Source organism: Mixophyes fleayi, chromosome 5 (genome assembly GCF_038048845.1).
Source record: "Mixophyes fleayi isolate aMixFle1 chromosome 5, aMixFle1.hap1, whole genome shotgun sequence".
Lineage (NCBI taxonomy): Eukaryota > Metazoa > Chordata > Amphibia > Anura > Limnodynastidae > Mixophyes > Mixophyes fleayi.
This window is the reverse complement of record NC_134406.1, coordinates 129,808,718-129,830,763: the sequence shown is the minus strand read 5'-3', so window position 1 is coordinate 129,830,763 and position 22,046 is coordinate 129,808,718. Positions and strand designations below refer to the sequence as shown.

At 37.8% G+C, this 22,046-nt stretch overlaps 1 protein-coding gene across 4 annotated transcripts in view; it reads left to right on the top strand.

The window, feature by feature from the left end:
* The first annotated feature begins 12,129 nt into the window (after positions 1-12,129).
* The window catches only part of IRX4 (iroquois homeobox 4), a 31,753-nt gene continuing 21,836 nt past the window's right edge, over positions 12,130-22,046 (top strand). For 2 of the 4 annotated variants that reach the window (XM_075212825.1, XM_075212824.1), the window contains exons 1-4: positions 14,511-14,567; positions 15,772-15,921; positions 16,435-16,686; positions 17,311-17,417. In XM_075212825.1, the coding sequence (XP_075068926.1) occupies positions 14,565-14,567; positions 15,772-15,921; positions 16,435-16,686; positions 17,311-17,417 (512 nt within the window). In that variant the 5' untranslated portion in view covers positions 14,511-14,564. Of the gene's footprint in view, positions 12,343-14,510; positions 14,568-15,771; positions 15,922-16,434; positions 16,687-17,310; positions 17,418-22,046 lie in introns of those variants that run through there. The other 2 variants (XM_075212828.1, XM_075212827.1) reach the window with 2 other exon arrangements.

The window sequence follows — 22,046 nt, the reverse complement described above, 5'->3', positions numbered from 1 at the left end:
ACTGAGCTCAACGCTTAAAACATTATAAGATATACAGTGAAAATAGTTTCTCCCCCCACCCTACTTTTGTTTTACTTTATCTTTTTTTATTTGGCATCATACTACGGCAGATGACTGCTGCACATAAATACATGTAGCCCTCTTGTAGAGGGATCAGAGCCAAGAGGGAGATTTGTGCCAGGGAGGGCACAGTCTGGCCTCAGAGACTGGCCTTGCAATGGAACTTTTCAAGCTCACTGCAGATTCAAATAGTTCAACTATGGACACTGCTATGGACATCTAATAACAAATGGCTCTTAAATATTTGAGGCAAGCAGACATTACAACCAAAATAAGCAAAATGTGGCAGAATGCCAAGCAGCAGGCAGAAAAATAAGCTGCAGAATGAGAGTCAGAAAGTAGATACTAGATACAGCTTGCCAAACTCTAATACCAGTCAAAAGCCAGAAAGGCTGGTGTCAGCATACCCCATCTAGAGATTTACCCTGTTCTGGAGAAACATGGGGATTTGAATGCTTTTATTGGGGATTTGAAAATACCTGCAGATAGTATGGACTACCTCAAGATCAGTCGGCACATTACTTAACATCTGCACTGTGAGGTAAAGCCTTGGAGGATTTTCAGACCTTCCCCCCCTGAAATGGACAAAGATTAAGAGGTTACCAGACCAACACGGCTCACAGACAAAAGTTCAGGAATTAAAGCACATTGCCTATCACCAGCTTTTATGGTTTGAAAGAATTAAAGATCCAGGAACAGTTCCTCACTTTGTTCCCAGAAGATGTGAAAGAATGAGTAACATAACATAATCAAAGGCTTCCTGAGTAAGAGTGTCAGCTCTTGAACAAACCTCAGTGGTGGCATGATTGATTGAAAAGACAAAATGTAGTATGTGAGACAGATAGAGTTTTAATCCCTTTTGAACAGACTTGGTGGTTGTTTTTTAATTAACCCTTTCACACACACGCGCACACGCACACACACAGAGACATCATGTAGGCTGAGGTGAGTACTGGTTCATGGCACACAGTAAGACTAGTCTATGAAGTTTGAAAAATTAAACCATCCATTCAGGCTCCTTTTTGATACATCAAAATAGATCAACTTATTTTCCATTTGCTTAGGTTTTCCAGAAATTCTTGAAAGTACTGTGTTTACAAAATATTAAGCTTTTCCCTCTCATTCATTTAGGATAGGTGGAGCCACAGAGCTAGCAAGATTTCGTTTTGCTTCAGATATTATTAAAAGAATATTGAGGTGGAAAGCTATAATTTTTAGCATTTATGTTAGGCCTTATCTTGTCATTTAATATTTTCTTTTGCAGATCTGTCCATGCTGGCTGGCTGCATGGTTCATTAGACACACATATGCTTTGGGCCACAAGTAAAACACTATAACAGCCTTATGGGGAACAGCTAGGAATTAGTACGCAAGTTTTTAACATTTATTGGTGGGGAGTAAAAGGGTTGAAACTGGATTATATCAAACTATCTGGTCTAGCAAGGCTCATTTCCTACATCCTAAAATAGTTTTGATCCATGATGATGTTAAAGATTTAGGAAATCCTATCAACTGGATTAAGGCAGGCGCCAGACAATACGAGGAGAGTATTAAACATTATTGAGACTGCTAGTTCTGTATCCCTGTAGCTACTATTTCTAGCCTGCCGAAAAGGCATTTGATAGGATCCATTGAGAATATATGTCTGCGGTCTTAACCAAACTTGAGTTTGATGGATTTTTCTCCAAATCATCTTCACTTTGTTCTTTCAGCCTGGGTCTTCAGCAATGGGTTCCTTTCCTCTTCTTTTACGATCACTAATGGCACTAGACAGGGCTGTCCTCTTTCCCCATTAATCTTTGCACTGGCTGTGAAACTTCTAGCCACCAAGATCAGAATGAATTATGTCATTAGAGAGTCTTTGGTACCATTCACCACAAAATCTGTCTCTTTGCGGATGACGTCCTGTTATTTGTCACAAAACCTGATTCTTCATTACCTGCATTATTCAAAACCCCACAGGGTTATTCAGGGGTCTCTTACTTTAAACTCAATACCTCTAAATCAGGGGCTCTCTGAGTGACCCTTCCACAGGACTCTTTACAGTCCCTAAAGTCACTATATAAATTCCAATGGAGCCCCACAACTATGACATAACTATGCATATGTATCCCCCGAATCCTGCTTTGGTCATTGAGTGCAATTACCAACCACTCCTGAGACAGTTTGACAAACTCACTAAAACTTGGGTAAACTACGAAATCTCCTAGCTGGAGAGAGTGGCTGCTCTGAAAATTATGTTGCTTCCAAAGATTCTGTATGTGTTCTACTCTATCCCCTGCCTTGTTACTGAGTCTTTTCGAAACAAATTTCACTTTATCTGACGTAATAAACGCCATAGACTCTCTAGAGATCGAATGTTTCACTCTCAGTTGAAAAGTGGTCTAGCCATGCCTAAATTGGAAGCTTATGAACACGTGGCCTACTAGACCAACTAAGAGATTGGCTGGCCCCTTCCCCTCTCAAACCTTGGGCTACATTAAACACCATAATTCTTCCCCATTCTCGCTGATGTTATGACTCGCCGGGCTCTCTGTCAGAGTAACTAGATAGATAGATAGGGATAGGTAGATAGGTAGTTAGGTAAGTTAGATAGCCACTGGTTGTATAGATAGGTAGTTAGTTTAGTTCTTAGATAGATTAGATAGATTAGTTTAGGTAGATCAGATAGGCAGATAGATTAGATAGATATTAGATAGGGTCAGTTAGGTCTGTTCTCTGTCAGGATCTGCCCTCAATTCATGCTGTCATTTCTATATTATGCCTCACCTGGTCAGCCTGTGTCTCCTAGCTCATTCACCTGGCTTCCTCATTATCACCTGCCTATTGGTTCTGCTCTCCTTAAATAGCCAGCTAATCCTCTGCAGGATTGCTGGTAATACGTTTACCTTAGTGTTCTGCTCCCATGTGTTTTTCCTGTTACCTGCTCCTGTTTTTTCCTGCTTAGTGTATTCCCGTGTACCAGACTGGTTCCGTTCCTGACTACTCTTCATTGGATTTCCCTGTGTACCGACTCGGCTCTGCTTTGACTCTTCCCCTGTGTTGATATCCTGTTTACCAGACCTGATTCTGTTCCTGATGATTCTACCATCTTCTCACCAGTTCCAGTCAGCTATCTCCTGAACCCCGGTAAAGTCGTGCCCTGAAGCATGGCTCTTGTGTAGCTGCAGCTCCTCTGCTCATCCTAACCTAATAAGGAGACGCAGCCCCTGCAGCATCTATGTGCTCAGATTTCCACAATCTTACTTTGGCTCCAGACTCAACCTTACCACAGGTACTATTGACTGTTTACATATATCACCGTGTGCCTATAATTGTAGTTACCCCTGGCAACCATCAAGGAACAGTTTCCCTCCAATCTCCGAACTCTCACCGGTACTGAGGGTTGTAGTTATCACTGGCAACTGCCTAAGAACTGTTACCCCATAAATCTCTGGACTCTCACCGGTACTGTGGGTTGCAGTTACCCCTGGCAACCGCCTAAGAACTATTTCTCTAAAATCTCCAGACTCTCACTGGTACTGTGGGTGTCACATATGGCGCCTAGTATCAATCAAACATATGTTCAGTCCGAAGCCTTAAGAAATATTCAGTTTGAATCGAAACGCGTTGGTGGAGGTTTAGGAGCGGGTGTCCCTCACCATATAACTTTATTCCTAAGAGTTGCAGGCGATTCTATGGATGATTGATATATTGCATATATTCTATCTTATGCGGTTAATGCACTATTAGCATTTTCTTATATTTCCCTGCCTATTCACACACCTGACGGATTTCCACCAAGAGATACCGGTGATATTCCAGTACATGATCATTAGAGGATCAAACGGAAAATATCTGCATTAGAGAAACCAGTGCAAAGTCCACAGGGTTGTGGATCGGCGAGGAGTCAGAGGGGGTGACCGTCCGCCGTGTGTCTTTCCTGCCTGATGATTGGAGTGATCGGAGCTACAGGAATAGAAGCCACCGCGAGTATCCTATATTGAGCTGATGATTAAACTCACAGAACGATCACCGAGAAGTGTTACATGCTGTTGTACTACCTACGTCTGGTAAGTGCATTTCCCTAAGGGGTTTCTCATGTAAATTCGGATGAAACTAGATGAACACGGTATATAAAATCTACCGATGTGGAGATACTACATATAGAAGTTTTGTATAATACTGGACTATGTGAAAGCTTATATATGCTATGTACATCCAATACGAAAGGACTGAACATATGTTTGATTGATACTAGGCGCCATATGTGACGGGTTTGTGGTTGTTGTATATATTGGATTTGTATACTCCTTTGTGGATAGGAGTATCCGTACACAGGCAGCCCTGTATCAAAGTCTGCGCTACATTTCTACCTTTTTTATTGTTTATGAGTGATATATCAGTCTTGACACCATCCACTTGGTGTCTCACCGGACTCCCTCCTGCACTTCCTACTCTATGGCCTCGGTAGCTCTATTCCTGGGTTCTCCCCAGCCAGTGCATATCTCACGACCCTCTGTTTGTCTGCAGCCAAGTCTGTCCCCACCACTCTGGGCAACAGTGAACACCAGACTTTCGGAGCAGGTTTTGCTGTACTGGCTGGAGGGGTTTCTAACAGCTAGCAGACCTCCTTTGGTTAGATAAGCCTAACAGGCCAATTCCTGTAACTATCCTCTGGAGTATAATGTACTCACTTACTGTTTGGGATAAGATAATGCATTTATTTCCAGATTCCCTTCTCCCCTCCTTCAATCTCTCTACCATTGTCCTATCACAACTGATCCCAGATCTCCATCTTGATTTTTGGCATAGACAGAAGTGCTGGATGAATACAGGATCTTCTGGAGGGCAGATCCCTTCCTCCCTTTTCCCACCTACAAGTTAGGTATGACATACCTGCCCAAGAATTTTATAAATACCTCAAGATCAGACACTGGATACAATCTTACCCATCACATCCCCCAACACTGAAGCCTCCCTCCCCCCCATGTACAATTGTCGCTCTCCTCTTCCTCACATCTCAATATGGTACCAAACCCTTCTGTCCCCAGTTGACACTCGGGATCTTCCGGTCCAAGTTACCTGGGAATTTGACTTAGGGATTGCTATCTCAGCAGAGGAGTGGGAGAAAATCTTTCAGAACATCTATAAAATGTCCAAGTGTATTAACCACTCAGAGAGGATGATTAAGATGGTACACATGATATATTTTACTCAGATAAGCTTCACAGAATCTGGCCCTCAGCATCCAAACACTGTTGGAGAGAATGTGATGATATTGGTACCCTAATCAGGCGCGGGCTGGCAAATCTCAGCCCGGGGGGCGCACAGGCGGCCACATCACATGACACGCGATGCGGCCGCGTGTGCACTGACGCAGCCGCATCACAAAACACGTAATATTAATCTAATAGAAATCTTGCATCCACGGACGGGGGGGCGGCCGGCCCAAACAAGGGTCAGACTGATCGGCCCGGGGGACCGATGCCCCCCTGCCCCCTGGCCCAGCCCGGCCCTGACCCTAATGCATATTTTTTGGACATGTCCCAAAATCAGATCACTATGTGTCGAGGTCCTCCATCTGATATCCCAGGTTACTAAATCTAATGTCTTCCCTTGCCCTGTTTTAGCATTATTACAGCTATACCCGCCTCATCTCCAATGCCATAACAACTATGTTACTGGACATATACTGTTTGCGACAAGGGCAGCTATAGCCCAGTACTAGAAGTCTCCTCTAACTCCATCCCTTTCAAAAATCTTTGCCAAAACACAGCGAAGTTATGAGATGTAAACCATTGTTGCAGATATTCCACTGCCATGTCCTCCCCATTGATAAAGTGGTTCCCATGGTATGAATATTATTTGGAACATCGGCCTCCACAAGACCCTTACGGCCTGATTCAGAGTCGGACGCAAGTCCTTCTGTTCTGCATAAAAAAAGCAGTTTTGGTCAAAGATCCGTCTCAGTTTGCAGTCCGACTGAGACGGATCTCCCCGTTGCACCACTCTGTGCATAGAGAGGTGGAACGGGGGAGGTAGTGGGCGAGTCTAGCAATGTAAACGTGTGTTCATGCGCTTTACGTGCTATTTTGAGTTGAAAGCAACCGCAGATAGGTCTCTTCTTTTGTGGGTGCTTTCAGCTAGTGCAAAAGACCTTAATGCATTAAAAAACAAAGTTAAAATAAAATTAATTTAAAAAAAAAAAAAAGCTGTGCACCCCCTCCCAAACAACATAACCAACCCTTGTGCTGTTTTGGGGGGGAGGGGGGTGAAACATTTTTATTTTATTTTTTACATTTTTTTATTTAATTATCTGCTTTACAGGGCGCTGTACATTAAAAATTGGCACACCGGCCCATAAGGCAGATAAAGAGGCGTGTTTTTACACAGTATTTACTTTGTTTTTAGTACATCAAGGTCTCTTGCACCAGCCTAAAAAACCCACAAAAGATATGTCTCCTAGAGACCTATCTGCGGTTGCTTTCAACTCAAAATAGCATGTAAAGTGCGTGAACACACCTTTACATTGCTAGACTCATCCACCACTTCCTCCCCCGTTCCACCACTCTAAGTGCAGAGAGGTGCAACGGGGAGATCCATCTCAGTCGAAGTGCAAACTGAGACGGATCTTTGGCCAAAAGTGCTTTTTGTGCTCAACAGAAAGACTTGGAACGGACTGTGAATGAGGCCCTAAGTGTCATGTGTAGCCCTTTTGAAAGTTAGAGCAAAGCACATGTGGTCCATGCAGTGTATTAGATTGCCCTTCACTGGTTTAGATGGTGCTAGAATTAAAAAAAAGTAGTGCAGTTTCAAGGTTTTTAAGTTCTTTAGGAAGTTTCTCTTACAGACATGGAGATCTAGAGTAAGCGGACCTTGGTACTTCTAGAACCAACTTTTCTGAAGTAGGGTTAGACATTTCTGATACCAATTTGCAGAGAGAAGAAAGTTTTGCAGAAATGGCCTCATATTATTAATGTTTTAAAAAGCTTGACGTGTGTACAAGGGCCAGAGTGATCATGGGATAGGGCATAGTTAATGCTGTTTAATGGTTTGAGAATTTTGAGATGTTATGCTGGATTATGGTGAAGCTTAACAAAATGTGACAAAATATATAGGGCTGCAGCATTTTCCCCATGAAATCTGCGTGGTGTCATTTGAATGGTAGCAGTTTAATCAAGTTATTGTAGAAAATAGAGGAAAAGAAAAGAATATAGGAGTTAAGAACAAGAAAGATTGAAGGAAGAGAAATTTTGAAATGCTGTCAAAAGCAGTAAAATGAGGCTAGGAAAAAGTCTGAAAGGAAAATAAATTAAAAAGAGGTAACAAGCGGATATTGAAAAAAATCATAGATTGTAAGTTGTAGACAGGCCCTTCTTGCCTCTCTGTCTCTCTGTATTACCTAGTATTGTTTTATTACTGTGTCTGTTCCCAATTGCAAAGCTCTGCAGAATTTACTGGTGCTATATAAATAAATGATTATGATAAAAAGAAAGGAAATGGATAGATGGAAAGCAGTAGAGAAATGTGAGGAAATCAGTGAAGGACAACAGAAAAACAGGAAGAATACAAAGTGATATTGTGAGGAGCTGATAGTGAGGACTTTAGAAAGACCAAACAGAGGGGTGAAGAGTAAAAGAAATGACTTAAAAAACAGAGAAAGGGAATTAAATTATGAGAATAGTCGAAGAAGGATGAAGATGTCCAAGACCAAGAAGATAGGGTGTACATGGAAAAACAAAATAGCAATTTAAATTACCCATTTCGCCCTGATAACTATGCCCAGTATACTCAACAACAGAAGTGGCGCAGTGGAAGTTGTTCATAGTTTTAGAAAAATAATGTATGGATCCCTGCCTAGTTGTCCATATGTATACACAAAGGATCCTGATAGTCACCTTCAGGATACAGAACAAGACATGTGATGCTACACAAAAATTCTTATATAGAGAAGAAGCTTCTCTAAATATAGATATTACAATCATTAACCAAATCATTCCCATATTATCACATTGATGCATATTGATATGACATATTTGAATGGGTATGTCGTGTTTGTATAAGATAGCAAATAAATATATTTTCAGTGTCCTGAATAACCTGATGTGTGCTTTACTTTGGCTTTTTATTTTCACTCTCCTAAAGAACACAGGTCAATCCCAACATGTTACTTATTGAATGGTCAGTAACTGTTGCTTTAATTGAGTTCTGTTGATGTTTATTAAGTCTCGTGTACAGGTCATGTGCTCTTTTATTCAGGGTGAAAGAAGCACTTTGGCTGTAAGGAATGGCATGACCCTTTTTCTTTTTATAGTAAATAAAATATATGTCTTCCTCAGCATTTTCTACTAAAGCTATTGTAATCCAAAAATTACCTCATTGCAATTTTTACTGCAGACTCGCTATGATTAAAATGTTTTTACCGTCTGACACCGTGCAAAATAAGTGATTATCATGTATTGTTCTGAGGCTAATAAGAAATGAAAGTCTAAATATATATATGTACCCAGGTCATTAAATTAGGTCGAGGGGGGGTGTAGGTATCAATCAAAACACGGAGTTCTGCTTTGCTGTTTGAAGTTTTACTTTTTGGGCTCCTTTAGATAGAAAACCCTTAGGGTTTCATTTTACTCATTAAGCACATGCGCCTTTTATCTGGTTCTTTCAATTAATTGAATCTGCAAAAAAAATGTAACACAAATCTGTTTTATTTTTAAAAAAACGAAACTAATTTATATAGCATAGTGCTGAGTAATTTACTGTAACAATAATTAAAAGCGCCATGTCCTGGTCAATGCAAGCAGTACTCTCAGCCTCTAGCTATTGTTTAAATAAAATCATACATTGTACTTCAGACTTGTGACACTTGTAAAGCACGGTAAGATCTTTTATTTTATTATATGTACTGTGGTATATCTTACGAAGACAAGCAGAATGAATGCAAAGTGTCTCTTAATAGGTTAATTAACTGTAGTTTGCATGCTGGGATATCAGAAATGAAGTAAAGCTGTCATTAATTTATGTTTGGGAAATGTTCTCTCCTTAGAACGAGAATGTCTTAGTTGTGCTCAAGATAATAAAGCCATAACCACGTGAATGTGGTTTAAAAGATGTGTATCTTGTATCGCTGCAGATTTCTTATGACTTTACTCTGACTGGTTTTGGGGAAGAGAAGATTATCAGTTCTAGAAGGATGAGTAGAATCACTGGGTGTAAAATGAGGCTGTATTTTGATGTAAATCACAATGAGGTATTGTAATGCAGCCGACTCCAATAGCAGCATGATTTTCCGCTAGGAAAATAGTCATTTTTATCTCAGTAAATTCCGGTGCGTAATTTCACTTATATTTCACTGTTTATGCAATTAAAAGTACTTAATGCATACTAAGGTATTGGTTTATATCATAGTGTCGGGTGTAAAAAATGGTTTGTGTTTTTCCTTTGTGGTGCATTTCAGATGCTGTATGCCTACAGTTTGACACTAAATATTTTTTTTTAGATCTAAATACAGATTTTGAATATTTTCTTCCATCTTTCATAATTATAATCAGGCTTTAAGAATGTTGTTGAGACTGGAGTTTTCTTCCTTCGGAGTATTAATTTAAGGCTAGAGACATATTATGTATTTTGTTCACATGTTCATAGAATTACTAGCAACATTATGTATTGAATTCAGTAGTCTAAACGCTCAGTGCCTCTGTTAAGACAAGCTAACAGTTTAATAAATGTTGCCATGTGTCTGAACCGAAAGGTAGAAGTTTAACTTTCCCAATGCTGGGTACATTTGCAAAGTAGCAAGTACAAGTGGGTACACAGTAGAGAAGGTCATGTTTTCTTCAGGATCAGTTTGGGTAGAAGACAATGACAGAAAAACCTGTGTATTAGATATGGGTCATTAGAGGGTGACCTTGAACAAGTCACTGTAAATCCTTTTTCTTCAGGCACTGCATGGGTAGCTTTGCAATATTAGCTTTTGTAGCACATTATTATTAGACACGCTCACCCTTAAAGTGTTTCATATTTCATATTGCATTGCGAGCATCTCAGCAACATAGTGCAGTAACGTGACACTGAGAAGCAAAATATAGGGTATGCCTTCCAATATATAGTGCAACTTGGGCAACACCTCTAATCGATTTGCTGTTTCCACACCGCTGTGTACTCTTGATAAATAACATCCAACTTGACCTTTTACATACAACTGATACCAGATATACAGCCAAACAGAATAAGTGATCTCTGCGGGTCTTTCAACAGCTGATTGATCTTTGCACTTAGTTACAAAATGAACAACAACCAATCTGCTAGTGTTAAAGACTTACAACTTCCTTGCTACTTATTGTATATTCAAAAGACACATAAATCAGTACAATGCATGTTGAGAAATACACCAAGTAGTGATCTTTATGAACACAATAAAATGAAATATCTAAAGGCTGGAGAACTGGGAGTTGTCAATTGTAGACTTTAGCCTCACGTTATAAGGAGAACACATGGGATAGCCACAGAAACCCTATGCAATGTTAATGGGGATTTTGATGAAGTTTACCTTGAGGCTGGTACGTGTCCTGGACAACACAACAAATTGAAGTGCATGGGCAGAATGAACATTTTAAGAATGTCTTTGACGAATTTATTTTGTCAGGTGCGCATTTGTGCGATCACTGCAGGAACCTGTACATTGAAGAAATAAAAATATACAGTGCTCCAAGTATAACATGCCAGCAGTAGCTTTCATTTATTTTACCCCTTGTCAGCCTGTCATCATTTGTGTTTGTGATGGTGATAGATGATGTGGGCTCAGCCATAAAGACTGAGCCTTTGTAGCTACATCAGAATTTCTGTTCGTAGATTACATAATGGTTCTCAACACGGTTTCAAAAGTGATGGGGTTCACCCTAGGCTCTGTAATATAAACTCTGGAGGAAAGTGTAATTGTATAACCACTTCGTCTCTACAGTATTGTGGCTTGCATTCCTTTATATCGCATTGTAGCATTTGCTTTTTTGTGTTGGCTTGTCGAGAGCTGTGTCATGTGAATATTTCCCTGTTTCAAGACGCTTATTGTCTGTTTCCTGTAAGTATTAAACACACACCTTGATCTGTGTCACATATTAACTATGAGAGTCCTGAAAGTGGACTGGCAGAGCAATTCAGTGCCCAAAGCAAATAATATTGCTTATAAATGGATCCTTTTGTTATCAAGTCTTTGTCTAACAAAGACACAGCCTGTCAGGACATATACAACAAGTATGTGATTGCACAGAAAAGATGAATAGGTAATCTGATTAATATAGCAAATCATAATTGGTTTGTTTGGGGGTAACACAATGGATTTGCTCAAAGCACAGTTTGGCCTACTAAACAAAAGTTCTATCCAATTTTATCCCTACAGAGAAATGTGTTCCAGCTTTATATACAGTGCATATAAAAGTTACAGGAGTAAAGTGGAATTATCAGGACTGGTACTGACAACTAAACGGTCAGAATCAAAACAGGCACACATTGATAAAGTGAACCTTAATGAGATCATAATACTACACAAAATGATACAGATTTGTAGTGACTTATGTTTAATACTGTTAGTGACGTAGCACGTACAGTATCTTATCCATATGCTACTACTGTAAACAAATTACACCTCTGAACTTGATATAGTATCACCTCCTACGAAAGTAAAATTTGCATTGTTATATTTTATTGAAGACACATCATATATATTTTCTTCCCAAATTATGGTTAATGAACTTAGTTCAAAGAAAGTTTTGATTTTTTGTTTTTAAAGGTAAATGACGATGCATACACAATATGGTATATTATAAATATGCACATGGTGACATAGATAGATAGATAGATAGATAGATAGATAGATAGATAGATAGATAGATAGATAGATAGATAGATTTATAGATAGATAGATAGATAGATAGATGTTCGATCTAGGTTAGTATATTAAGCTCATTTACTGATTTTCTCAAAGAAAGTAAAAGTTTTATAGCTGGATATTTGCGTAGGAACTCCTATGTGCTGGTGCTGAAAAGCGTTAATCAGTGAGAAGACTGTGCTCAGTGGAGCTGTTCAGTTTAACGTCACTCCAGTACAGAGGGTTAGTGAAGTGATTGCGGTGCCTGGGGACTGAGAGCACTACTCCACTCTAGTCAGGTATGATACACACAGAAATGTCTACATTACTCGCATGCAGCTCCTTTCCAAGTGAGACGGTGCAAGCGAGAGGAAATATCTAGTCTTTTGGAAACCCGGCACAGAGGAGGCTTTAGATGCAATCTGCAACACAGCGAGGTAAAGTAACGCGTATTTGCTACTTTAAAATAGTAACAGCGATAATAGCTGTGAAGATTAAAATCTGCAATCTATTGTAATCAGAGATACTGACCTCTGGTTCACTCGTATATAACGTGCAGTGTTATTGTAACCATAATGTTGCTCATTTTACAATGAGGAATCGTCACTTACACTTATGGCAATTGCAAATATTACTTTCAGTGACTGTGATGGAGATACAGGTTACACTTCACTCTGATATGGAATACAATGGCATGCCTATATCTGAAACTACTGGTTTTGGATGAAAACAGCTAAAAGCTGATAGATTTTTTAAGTGGATATTATTGAGTGGATGGTCTTTTATCCGCTAGGTAAGTTCATTAAAACTTTATAAGACTCTTTATCAGGTTCAAGCAATTATTATATTACAATAGGTTGTGAAACAATGAAATAAACATTCAGTATATGGTATATTGATATAGCGTGTTCTGTGGGATAATGTCCAAGCTTTTAACTATTTTGTACAAATAAATATATAGTCTGAAAAATGCAGATTGTCAGCACCCTAAAGCAATTTTACTAGTTTATGCGAAGTAAACAAAGCAATATCAGCGATTTCTTCTTGCATGTACTAGTGGGTACAAGTGTCTGATCAGTTTGATCTTGGAATGAACAGTAAAGTTTGCATATTTGTCGGTATGTGTGAGTTTTTTTCATTACATGACATTTAAGTTTAGGGTGCGTTGTGTTGTGCATTCCAGTTAAAAATAGCCAGATTTTTAATTTTTTTTCAGTTGAAAATGACCTGTCCACAGTGCAAGTTCCACTCACATGTGGTTATGGATATTCATAGTACCTTAAAATATATAATTAAAATGCGTGCATAGACGAAATGTTATAATGCATGTTTACAAAACTGAAATTCATTTAAGATGACTATCATAAAAAAAAAATGTTTTGAGTGATTCTGGGTGACTAGTTTGCAAAGGCCCCAGCCAGCGTCTTGTGCCATTCACATTTGACATGGTCTAATGTGCCATATGTTTGAAAAATCCAAGGCTAAACGTTAACTTGCTCGAGTTCATGTCCTGATCATTCCCTGGAAACATTGTGTGAAACATTTATAAAAAGTTTCCCTCTTACCATAACTTGCAATGCAATGATTAAAGAACCGCCCATATCGATGAAGTTATTTTATCATTTTATATCTGAAGTGTCAACTCAACATTGATCATGAAATTCTAACGTGAATATGTTATACATTTCACTCTTCGTATTTATTTCATTGATTCTAGCTTCTCAATTAATTTGTATTTGACAGTATTTGTTATGTAGATCAGATAGTTTGTAGCCCGGCAATACACTTATTAAAATGCCATGCTTGTCAGCTTTGTTGATTACATATGCTATTATCAGTAGTCAATTGTATTAGGGGGACTCAGAATAGGACCTCTTATCTCATCGTCACTTTAAATGTTAATGATCCTGCTGCTTTGGTTGCATCAAGTGTAATACAGGCATAAATTATGCTAAATATTTTCTGAGTCACTCCTGCCATTAATATATATATATATATATAGTAAACATAATGTGTGTAAAATGTTATTGTACTAGAAATATTGCAATCTATTTAGGTAATGGTAGACATACATTTTAGTTAATGATATGTATGACAGTGTACAATGAAAAGTCTATTCTTATGTGCAGACCTTTCTACATAACTAATTCAATTAAACTTGATAACGTCCGTTTGTGAACTGCATTACTGATATAATTGATATCCTATCATGTTGCTAAATAGTTAAATGTAATCCGGGAACAAGTACTTTCGTCTGTAAATTAAAGCAATTAAGAAGTATATATTATATAAGGTGTACAGTGGTCTCCAGATAGTCATCAATCACCCTCAATCGAGCTGTCAAGAGTGGGCAGATTCGTTTCTGGGAGGCAGTCTTCCAGCTGGGGAAAAGAAGAGAACAACGTCATTAATTAGAGTGTGACCCTGGGGCTATCCACATGTCTGAACCCAGGAAGCTATCTGAGCAAGTCAGCACACTATGGCTAAGAAATGTACCTCCGCTGTACTGGTCCATCCTGTCAGGGCATACATGTCTTCCACTAATTATTCTCACTTTTTTATTTAAGACATTTTTTTTGTCACGGGTAACTCTTTTTCCGGCAGACTACACTGCAACGCATAGCACACTTCAGTTCCTTGGCTTATTCGCTTATCTAACATGGTTAGTGCCATGATACTTGTAAATTGCAATCGGAGTAGGTGTTAGTTATCACAACTAGCCGGCAAAGTATTTAAAGTAGTATTATATTAGTTTTGTCCCCCAAATGTTTAACGGAATATTAGAAATTCACGTAGTAACATTTGAAAGTGGGAAGTTTTACTAATTTTACGCAGAAAAGTATATATTGACCTTGAGATTAGATCCAAATAATACATGTATACATAACTTCTTGCAATTATAATTTAAACAAATCTGATATATATATATATATATATATATATATATATATATATATATATATATATATATATATATATATTCAATGCGTTATAAATGCACTACATTCCAATAAATGAATGTCAAAATGTAACGTTTATAGATCCAGGTTCTTCACACCTACAAGTATAGTTTCCCTTACTTTTTCAGTATTCAAAGACACTAATCAAAGAGATAAAAATGATTAATGACCTAGAATTTGGAATTCGTTTTCATTATGTGGATTTATAATTGAAACTCTCAAAAAAATAAATAAAACAGTAGCTCGATTGCCAGTTAACTCTCAGTTTGTTGAATAAGGAAAATTTCAAGTGGTGTACTTTCTATTTTTGGAGTTCAGCAAAAAGTCTCATTTATGCCCCACCATTGTTCACATTTGTAATTGAGACTAATTATTAGTGTGAATTGGAAAGAAACAGATGCTCATTAATTAATTTCTAATTAAAAGTGCTTACCACCCTTCAGTGAGTAAGAGAAAAAAATCATTAATGTGTATCTCAGTGATTGTTTAAATCAAATCATTCATTTTCTCAACTTGCCCAAGTGCTGTAGGAACACCTATAATTAGCTTGTAAGATCACTTGAACAATCCATAAAAGCAATCGTTGTATATCAGTATTTTGCACCCTTGGATGCACAGCGTCCAAATATATGAGAAAAAAACAGTTGTGGGAATTAAAGGGTTTTATGACGTCACTGCAAGCACTGTCTAAGGCTTCTTGGATCTCGTCTGAAGAATTTTCTATGTATTGCTTTTGTGCTTTATTTTCAGTAATATATATTTGGGTACAACATACCTGACGTTTCTTTTGTGCTACAATATTTTATTTTATTTTAAGATGTCAAGCATATTATTTAATGTATTGTGCGGTCTGGAGACTTAAAGGGTTAAACAAATTAAAGATAGTATTCTTCTTCCTCCTATAAGCATCTGGGAACCTGTGGTCACCAATCAATTGTTACAGAAGAGAACACAGCTAAGCCAGAGAATACACCTCTCTTGTCTTTCCAGGGATTCTGGAGTTTATGTATCATGTCATATCCTCAGTTTGGGTATCCATACTCTTCCACACCACAGGTAAGAGCCATTGCTACACTAGGAAAGCTAAAATCTTACACACTATTTTTACTATATCACTATGGTAGTGAGGTAGACTTGCTATCTATGGTAATAGAGATGAGATAGGAAAAAAGAGTGATCATGTAGCACAATTCTGTCCTGCCTTTTCAATGAAGTACTTTATGTCCTAGAGGGGTGTGCATTAATTTTGTAAGACAGAAATATAATTCTTTATCAGGACTTTAAGCTAAAATATTGTGTTATACTCAACTATTCTATTCAAAGAAATGACAATTCTATGCACATCTTTGAGAAATAAATGTGGATGTGTGTGAAATGGAATTTTTTTAGTTTACTATTTCATTTTACTATAATTGCCATAATCCATATTTGTGAAACAAAATACAGCACCTCCTTTAGATTTCCAGAATTGAATTGCTGCAGATAAAACAGAGCTAGAGAGATGTCAGTACACTTGGTTCGTGGGCTGGAGCGTTTCTGCTGTTTTGATGGTATGTCTTTCCTTTCTAGTTGTTGATGAGCACCAATTCATTGTCTACCTGCTGTGAATCCAGTGGAAGGAGTCTTTCAGATACAGCTGCTGCAGCCACTGCTCAGACTCCAGTCTATTGTCCTGTGTATGAGAGCAGGTTACTGGCCACCGCTAGGCATGAGCTCAACTCTGCAGCTGCTTTAGGAGTTTACGGAAACCCCTATACGGGCTCCCAAGGCTATGGAAACTATGTTACATATGGGACAGATGCCTCTGCCTTTTATTCACTGGTAAGCTCAATCAAACTTTTTTTGAGAGATAGAGGGGGGAGAAAGTGTGTGTGAGAGAGAGAGAGAGAGAGAGAGAGAGAGAGAATGTACATATACAGGTATGCATGCAGTTATTGCAGAGCAAATCTAACAATAAGAACACCCCTGCAGGATGTTTGCTCTTACATTTATCTGCTAGTATTACAGCTATACTGCAGATTAGCATAGAGTATTTATCTTCTCTATTCTCAAAAGATAAACAGAAAGTGACAGCATGAGATGGATGTTGTCAGTTCTTTTATCTTTTTTGTAGTGCAGAATTTGTATTAAATGTGTATGAATTGTTTCTCTTATCTATATACATATTAACAATAGAATGAGTTTTGGAAGAGGATATATAATGCAACTATTTAATATATATCCACAGGAGCAGTAAACAATATACAATTGTGTCATGAGAATGAACTAATTTGTCTTGTATTTAGCAGTATGTGTTATATTAATACTATTAAACACTGTCTGTGTTTGTCTGATAACAGTAGGATTGAAAGGAAATGTAGATGTCTGATTGCTACTGCAAGTTAAATAAACAGAGTAATGTATGTGTATACTGTCATATAAAGTATAGTTGATCTAATGTTACAGAACACATTGGATTCAAAAGATGGCACTGGATCTGCGCATGCGGGTATTGCCCAGACTGCTGCTTACTATCCTTATGATCACACCCTCAGCCAGTACCAGTATGACAGGTAAACAATTCACTTACATAATTCTGTTACTTACTGCATTATATCATGTGATTTAATACAACCATCACACTCTCACTGATAATACCATTATCTGTCAGGGAATCCCCAAGTTTAATTCTAATTCTAAAATGCTGATTTACTAAAAGATAAAGTTTTCCCAAGCTTGGAAGATATGGTCTCACACTAAACCAACAGGTAAGGATTAATTGTGTGTGTGTGTGTGTGTCTATATATATATATATATATATATATATATATATATATATATACTTTCAAACATCCTAACCCAATTTGGAAGGTAACTGTATGCAGAACACCGAAGCTGTGTGTGAGTACGCTTGCTTATGCCTCTTATCACTCCCTTACTGTAGATCGCATGGTTCAAATAAAAACTAAAGAGAGTAATGTAACACAATAATATCTGTACTGTATGGACCTCATTTAGAGTCGGACACAAAGTCCGTTTTAGGCGCATCCAACAAAAAAAACTATCACGCATGTGCAGAAAGCACCAAATCCGCCTTCATCTTGGATGCAATTAACACTTGCGACAGCTTGCGACTCACTACGAGAGAATGAGAGGAACGCGGAATTGTGAAGGCGTGACCATGTAAATACATCCTAGTCGCAGTGAGGCGCAGACGCAACACACGTCACAACAGGGCTAAAGCTGTGCGGCAAGAATTAGGTGGCGTAAGCGTTAGCTAGCTGCAGGAACTCAATAAGAGTGGGACGCAACAGGGGTTGCTTGCCACTCGTAATACCCTACCAAGCTGCTGCACACTCCCACTGCTACACTTCTTAAACGGACTTTGCGTCCAACTCTAAATGAGGTCCTGTATGTTTAAACAACCAGCCCATTACTTTCACTGTTTCCATTTTACCACAATGCGATAAAATTTAGAAATTGAAAATGTCATAAAATGTATCAATATGTATGTAATACACAATATATGACAACTTATATGAATTACATAATTAAATCAGGTTTAAATGAATTAAACACAATATATAGCCTTGTACAAATAGTATTTTTGATCACATTATTTTTACAAGTGAGTATTAAAAACATAGGTATAATTTTGTTTCTGACAACAACCTTATCAACCTGCAAATTTATAAGTGTGGCATGATTACTGCCAATACAAAATAAAATCCCACACACCCACTCGGCTCAAGAGAATTGTGCCACCAAGTGACCAAAGTGTCTTGTTTTGTGAGGGGGCACGTCTTTTTTTTTTTAAATTTAAATATTTTTTACTTCTTATTTTAATACAGCAAGGTTTGTTGTTCCAGTAGAAAGCACCTGCAAAAGATATGTCTCCTACAAACCTATCTGCGGCTGCTTTCAACTCAGCATAGCATGTAGAGTGCGTGAACATGCCTTTACATTGTTAGGCTTGCCCACTACCTTCCCCGTTCCAACTATCTAAGCGCAGAGATGTGTAAGAGGGAGATCTGTCTCAGTCTGAGTGCAAACTGAGACGGATCCTTGGCTAAAAGTGCAAATTGCACTGTTCAGTTGGATTTGCATCCAACTCTACATCAGGCCCTAAATGTTCTTTGTATTTGCCATATTAATCCATACATCATGTAAAATCAAATATAACAGGTGCAAAGGTATTATATCATAGCCTCTCAATATTTTTTTTAAATTACTCCCATAGTTAAAGTTAAATGAAGTAATCAAACCCAACCTCAGGCGACTACTTAATGAATTTTCTGAGTATGACTACATAAGCAACCTTATAACTTAGGTGTCTGCACAGTGGGCTCATTTATTTGGTCCTCTTTTGCAGCTGTCATCCACCTCACATCCCAGTATTTCTTTTTTACACAACAAATCTCTACTGCAACTGCAAGAGTAAGCACATGGGGACACTGTGTTCTTCCTCCTGCAGTCACTTTGGCCATGATGCTGAGTTAGGAGCAATGCAAAAAAAGGAGCAAATTTGCATCTTGTCAAAACCATTTTGCTTTGGAGGGGAGGTAAATTTAAAATGTGAGGAGAGATTCATAGCTGGGGTAGAGCATTTACTAGATCAGCCTTAAATATCAGTGTAAAAATAAAGCTATCAAGTATTTGCATTTCATGGTTTGTCCAGGAACAAATTTACTCATTTACTCAGCCTCTGAGTATGACTATGTGTGGATTGCAATAATTGACATCAAGGCCAAAGTAAATTCATGGGAGGTAGCTCATTATCAAGCATATGTGTATGGGGAGCAAATTAGTTTAGACTAAATAACCCTCACCTTGATATTACATGTGGTGATTTTGTCTGACTATGTGGCCATACTGACCACTATTATTGCCTGAGACAGATATAAATCCTTCTGGATTTCAAAAAGGCCTGAATGAAAATACAGCCAGTGACCACTATTTTCAACCATATATGTTATGTGATCATCAGCCCATTGCACCAGTGGGACCTTATGGGATCTGGTCATATGTGTGTGAGCTGGAGATGCAGCCATTCAATGATCAGAGCAAACGTCTTTATCTCAATGTGTGAAGAGGAAAGTATAATGCTTAGGTTGGGCAATTTGGTCATAGTTAAGGCCAAATGAGCATGTATACCATTTAAAATCTATTAGATAAATACATAAATAGGATTTATTGGATTATTATCAATATGGTTGAAAATTGTTGTCGGCTGATGTGTTTGATGTGTGTACAGTTAATGGCTGAACACACTGATTGAATCCCATTCTTCCAGATCACTGAACAGCTAGATTTGCAGCTGCCTCACTATGTTTGTGGCCAAACTAGACACAGCTCTGGTTGTGCAATGATCAAGCTCAATGGCTGTACTGGCACAATATGTATCTAGATAGCAATATAAACCTCAGAGCTGCCTCAAAAATAATGACAATTAAATTTATGAAAATAAATAAAAAGATACACCATGCACATTTTCAAACACCAACTTCATCTCTCCTTTGTTATAGAGTGACTAATGTGGTAGCAGTATTCCTAAAGTTGGCTTCCAGTAATTTATACGCTTGAATTAAATAGCGTAGATCTCAAGAAACATTTTAATTTGAATACGGTTATATGTATGTTTTGGCTATACATTACCAAATGTTAACAGACAGAACAGACTGCAGGATATGCACATGCATTTGTGCGATATCAAGTCCTGTTTGAATGTATGCAAAAAAAAGATTTTCTAAAATTAACTATAATCATTAATTAAAATGCATGTTAAAAAAAAATAATTGAATGAAATTCATAAATCAGGATGTTCTTAATGCGTACTGTACATAAAATGTTATAGTTTCTCTTACTTGCAAACACATGCTCTGCCATTCATACATGTCAGTCATCACTATCATTCTGTGCTTACATCTGCCCTGTAGCTGGTGCAAGTGATACGGCTAAACATCACGTATCTTAGAGACGCCCAGAGCTTGAGTCAGAAAAGTGTGCATTTTATCGAACTTGGCACGCCCTTACTGAACATTTCCTAAGTGTGTCCTATTTGATTGCTTCTGTCTAAATTTCTCCAGCCTATTTAGCTATCTATTTTACTAGCAATCAGTTAACAATAAATCAGTCTCCTTGTAACTAGTTACACAACCTCCCCCCACAAATGAGCCCTATATTTTCTGCTTAAAGTATTTAGCCTATTTTATAGTTTCATGGTCATAAAATATCTGCAGGCCACATTATGATGAGTAAATATGGGACAAAACTTTATTGTAACAACCAAGAATGTGATTTATCAAAGACATAAGTTTATGCCTATTTGTCTTTGCTTCCATACTGTTAAAAGAGATCTGGAAAACAATATTAGCCTTTCTCCCCAGACCTCATTGAATAGTATGTGGATGAACTTGGATCCACTAAGCTTTCAAAAATTATGTACTTTAATAAATAATTCTTCTCATTCTTCCATTCATTTAGTAAAAGTGCACAATTATACCACAATAAGCTGCTAAATGTTGTTTCCTTTTTTTTTATTGTTTATTTTTGCTTGTGAAAGGAATAGGAGCATTTGTTTAAGCATGTGAAGATTTCAGTGTTATATGCTGTGCAGCATTTGGAGGTTATCATTTCCACATTTCCAAATATTTCCAAATATATAAAGCATTTTCTCAGCTAATGAGCTGCAAACTCACATCCTGAGCTACATCAGGGATAGACATTGTAAATATTGTATGCAGTGAACTGAGGTCTTAAAGTCTGCTTTAAAGATGTTACAACAAAAGAATTGCAAGAAATGGCCTTTAACATTTAACACCTAATAGGGATAACTAAGGTGTTACATATGACATGCTTTGGCCCAATTCATTTGTATTTTGACAAATTAAACTAACCCCATCCTGTTCTTCAGCCTGAAAAGTGAAGGATTTGTGTCCATCCTGGCCAAACATGTAGGTTTCTAAATTACATAGACTCTTGTCATTTGGTGCCGAGGCTATATGACTGGATCTCATAAGGGCATGTTAGTTTGGTTGGCAAATGATTTGCAGGTGCATAGAGGTGGCATGCTAAATGGATCTACAGGCTTGCCAGAAAATAAGTATCCAATTTTTTATGTGATTTTTCTCAAGTATCACACTGATTTTGAAGACATACTCATGAGGATATCAGGCCAAACTGTTATTATCACCAGATATATA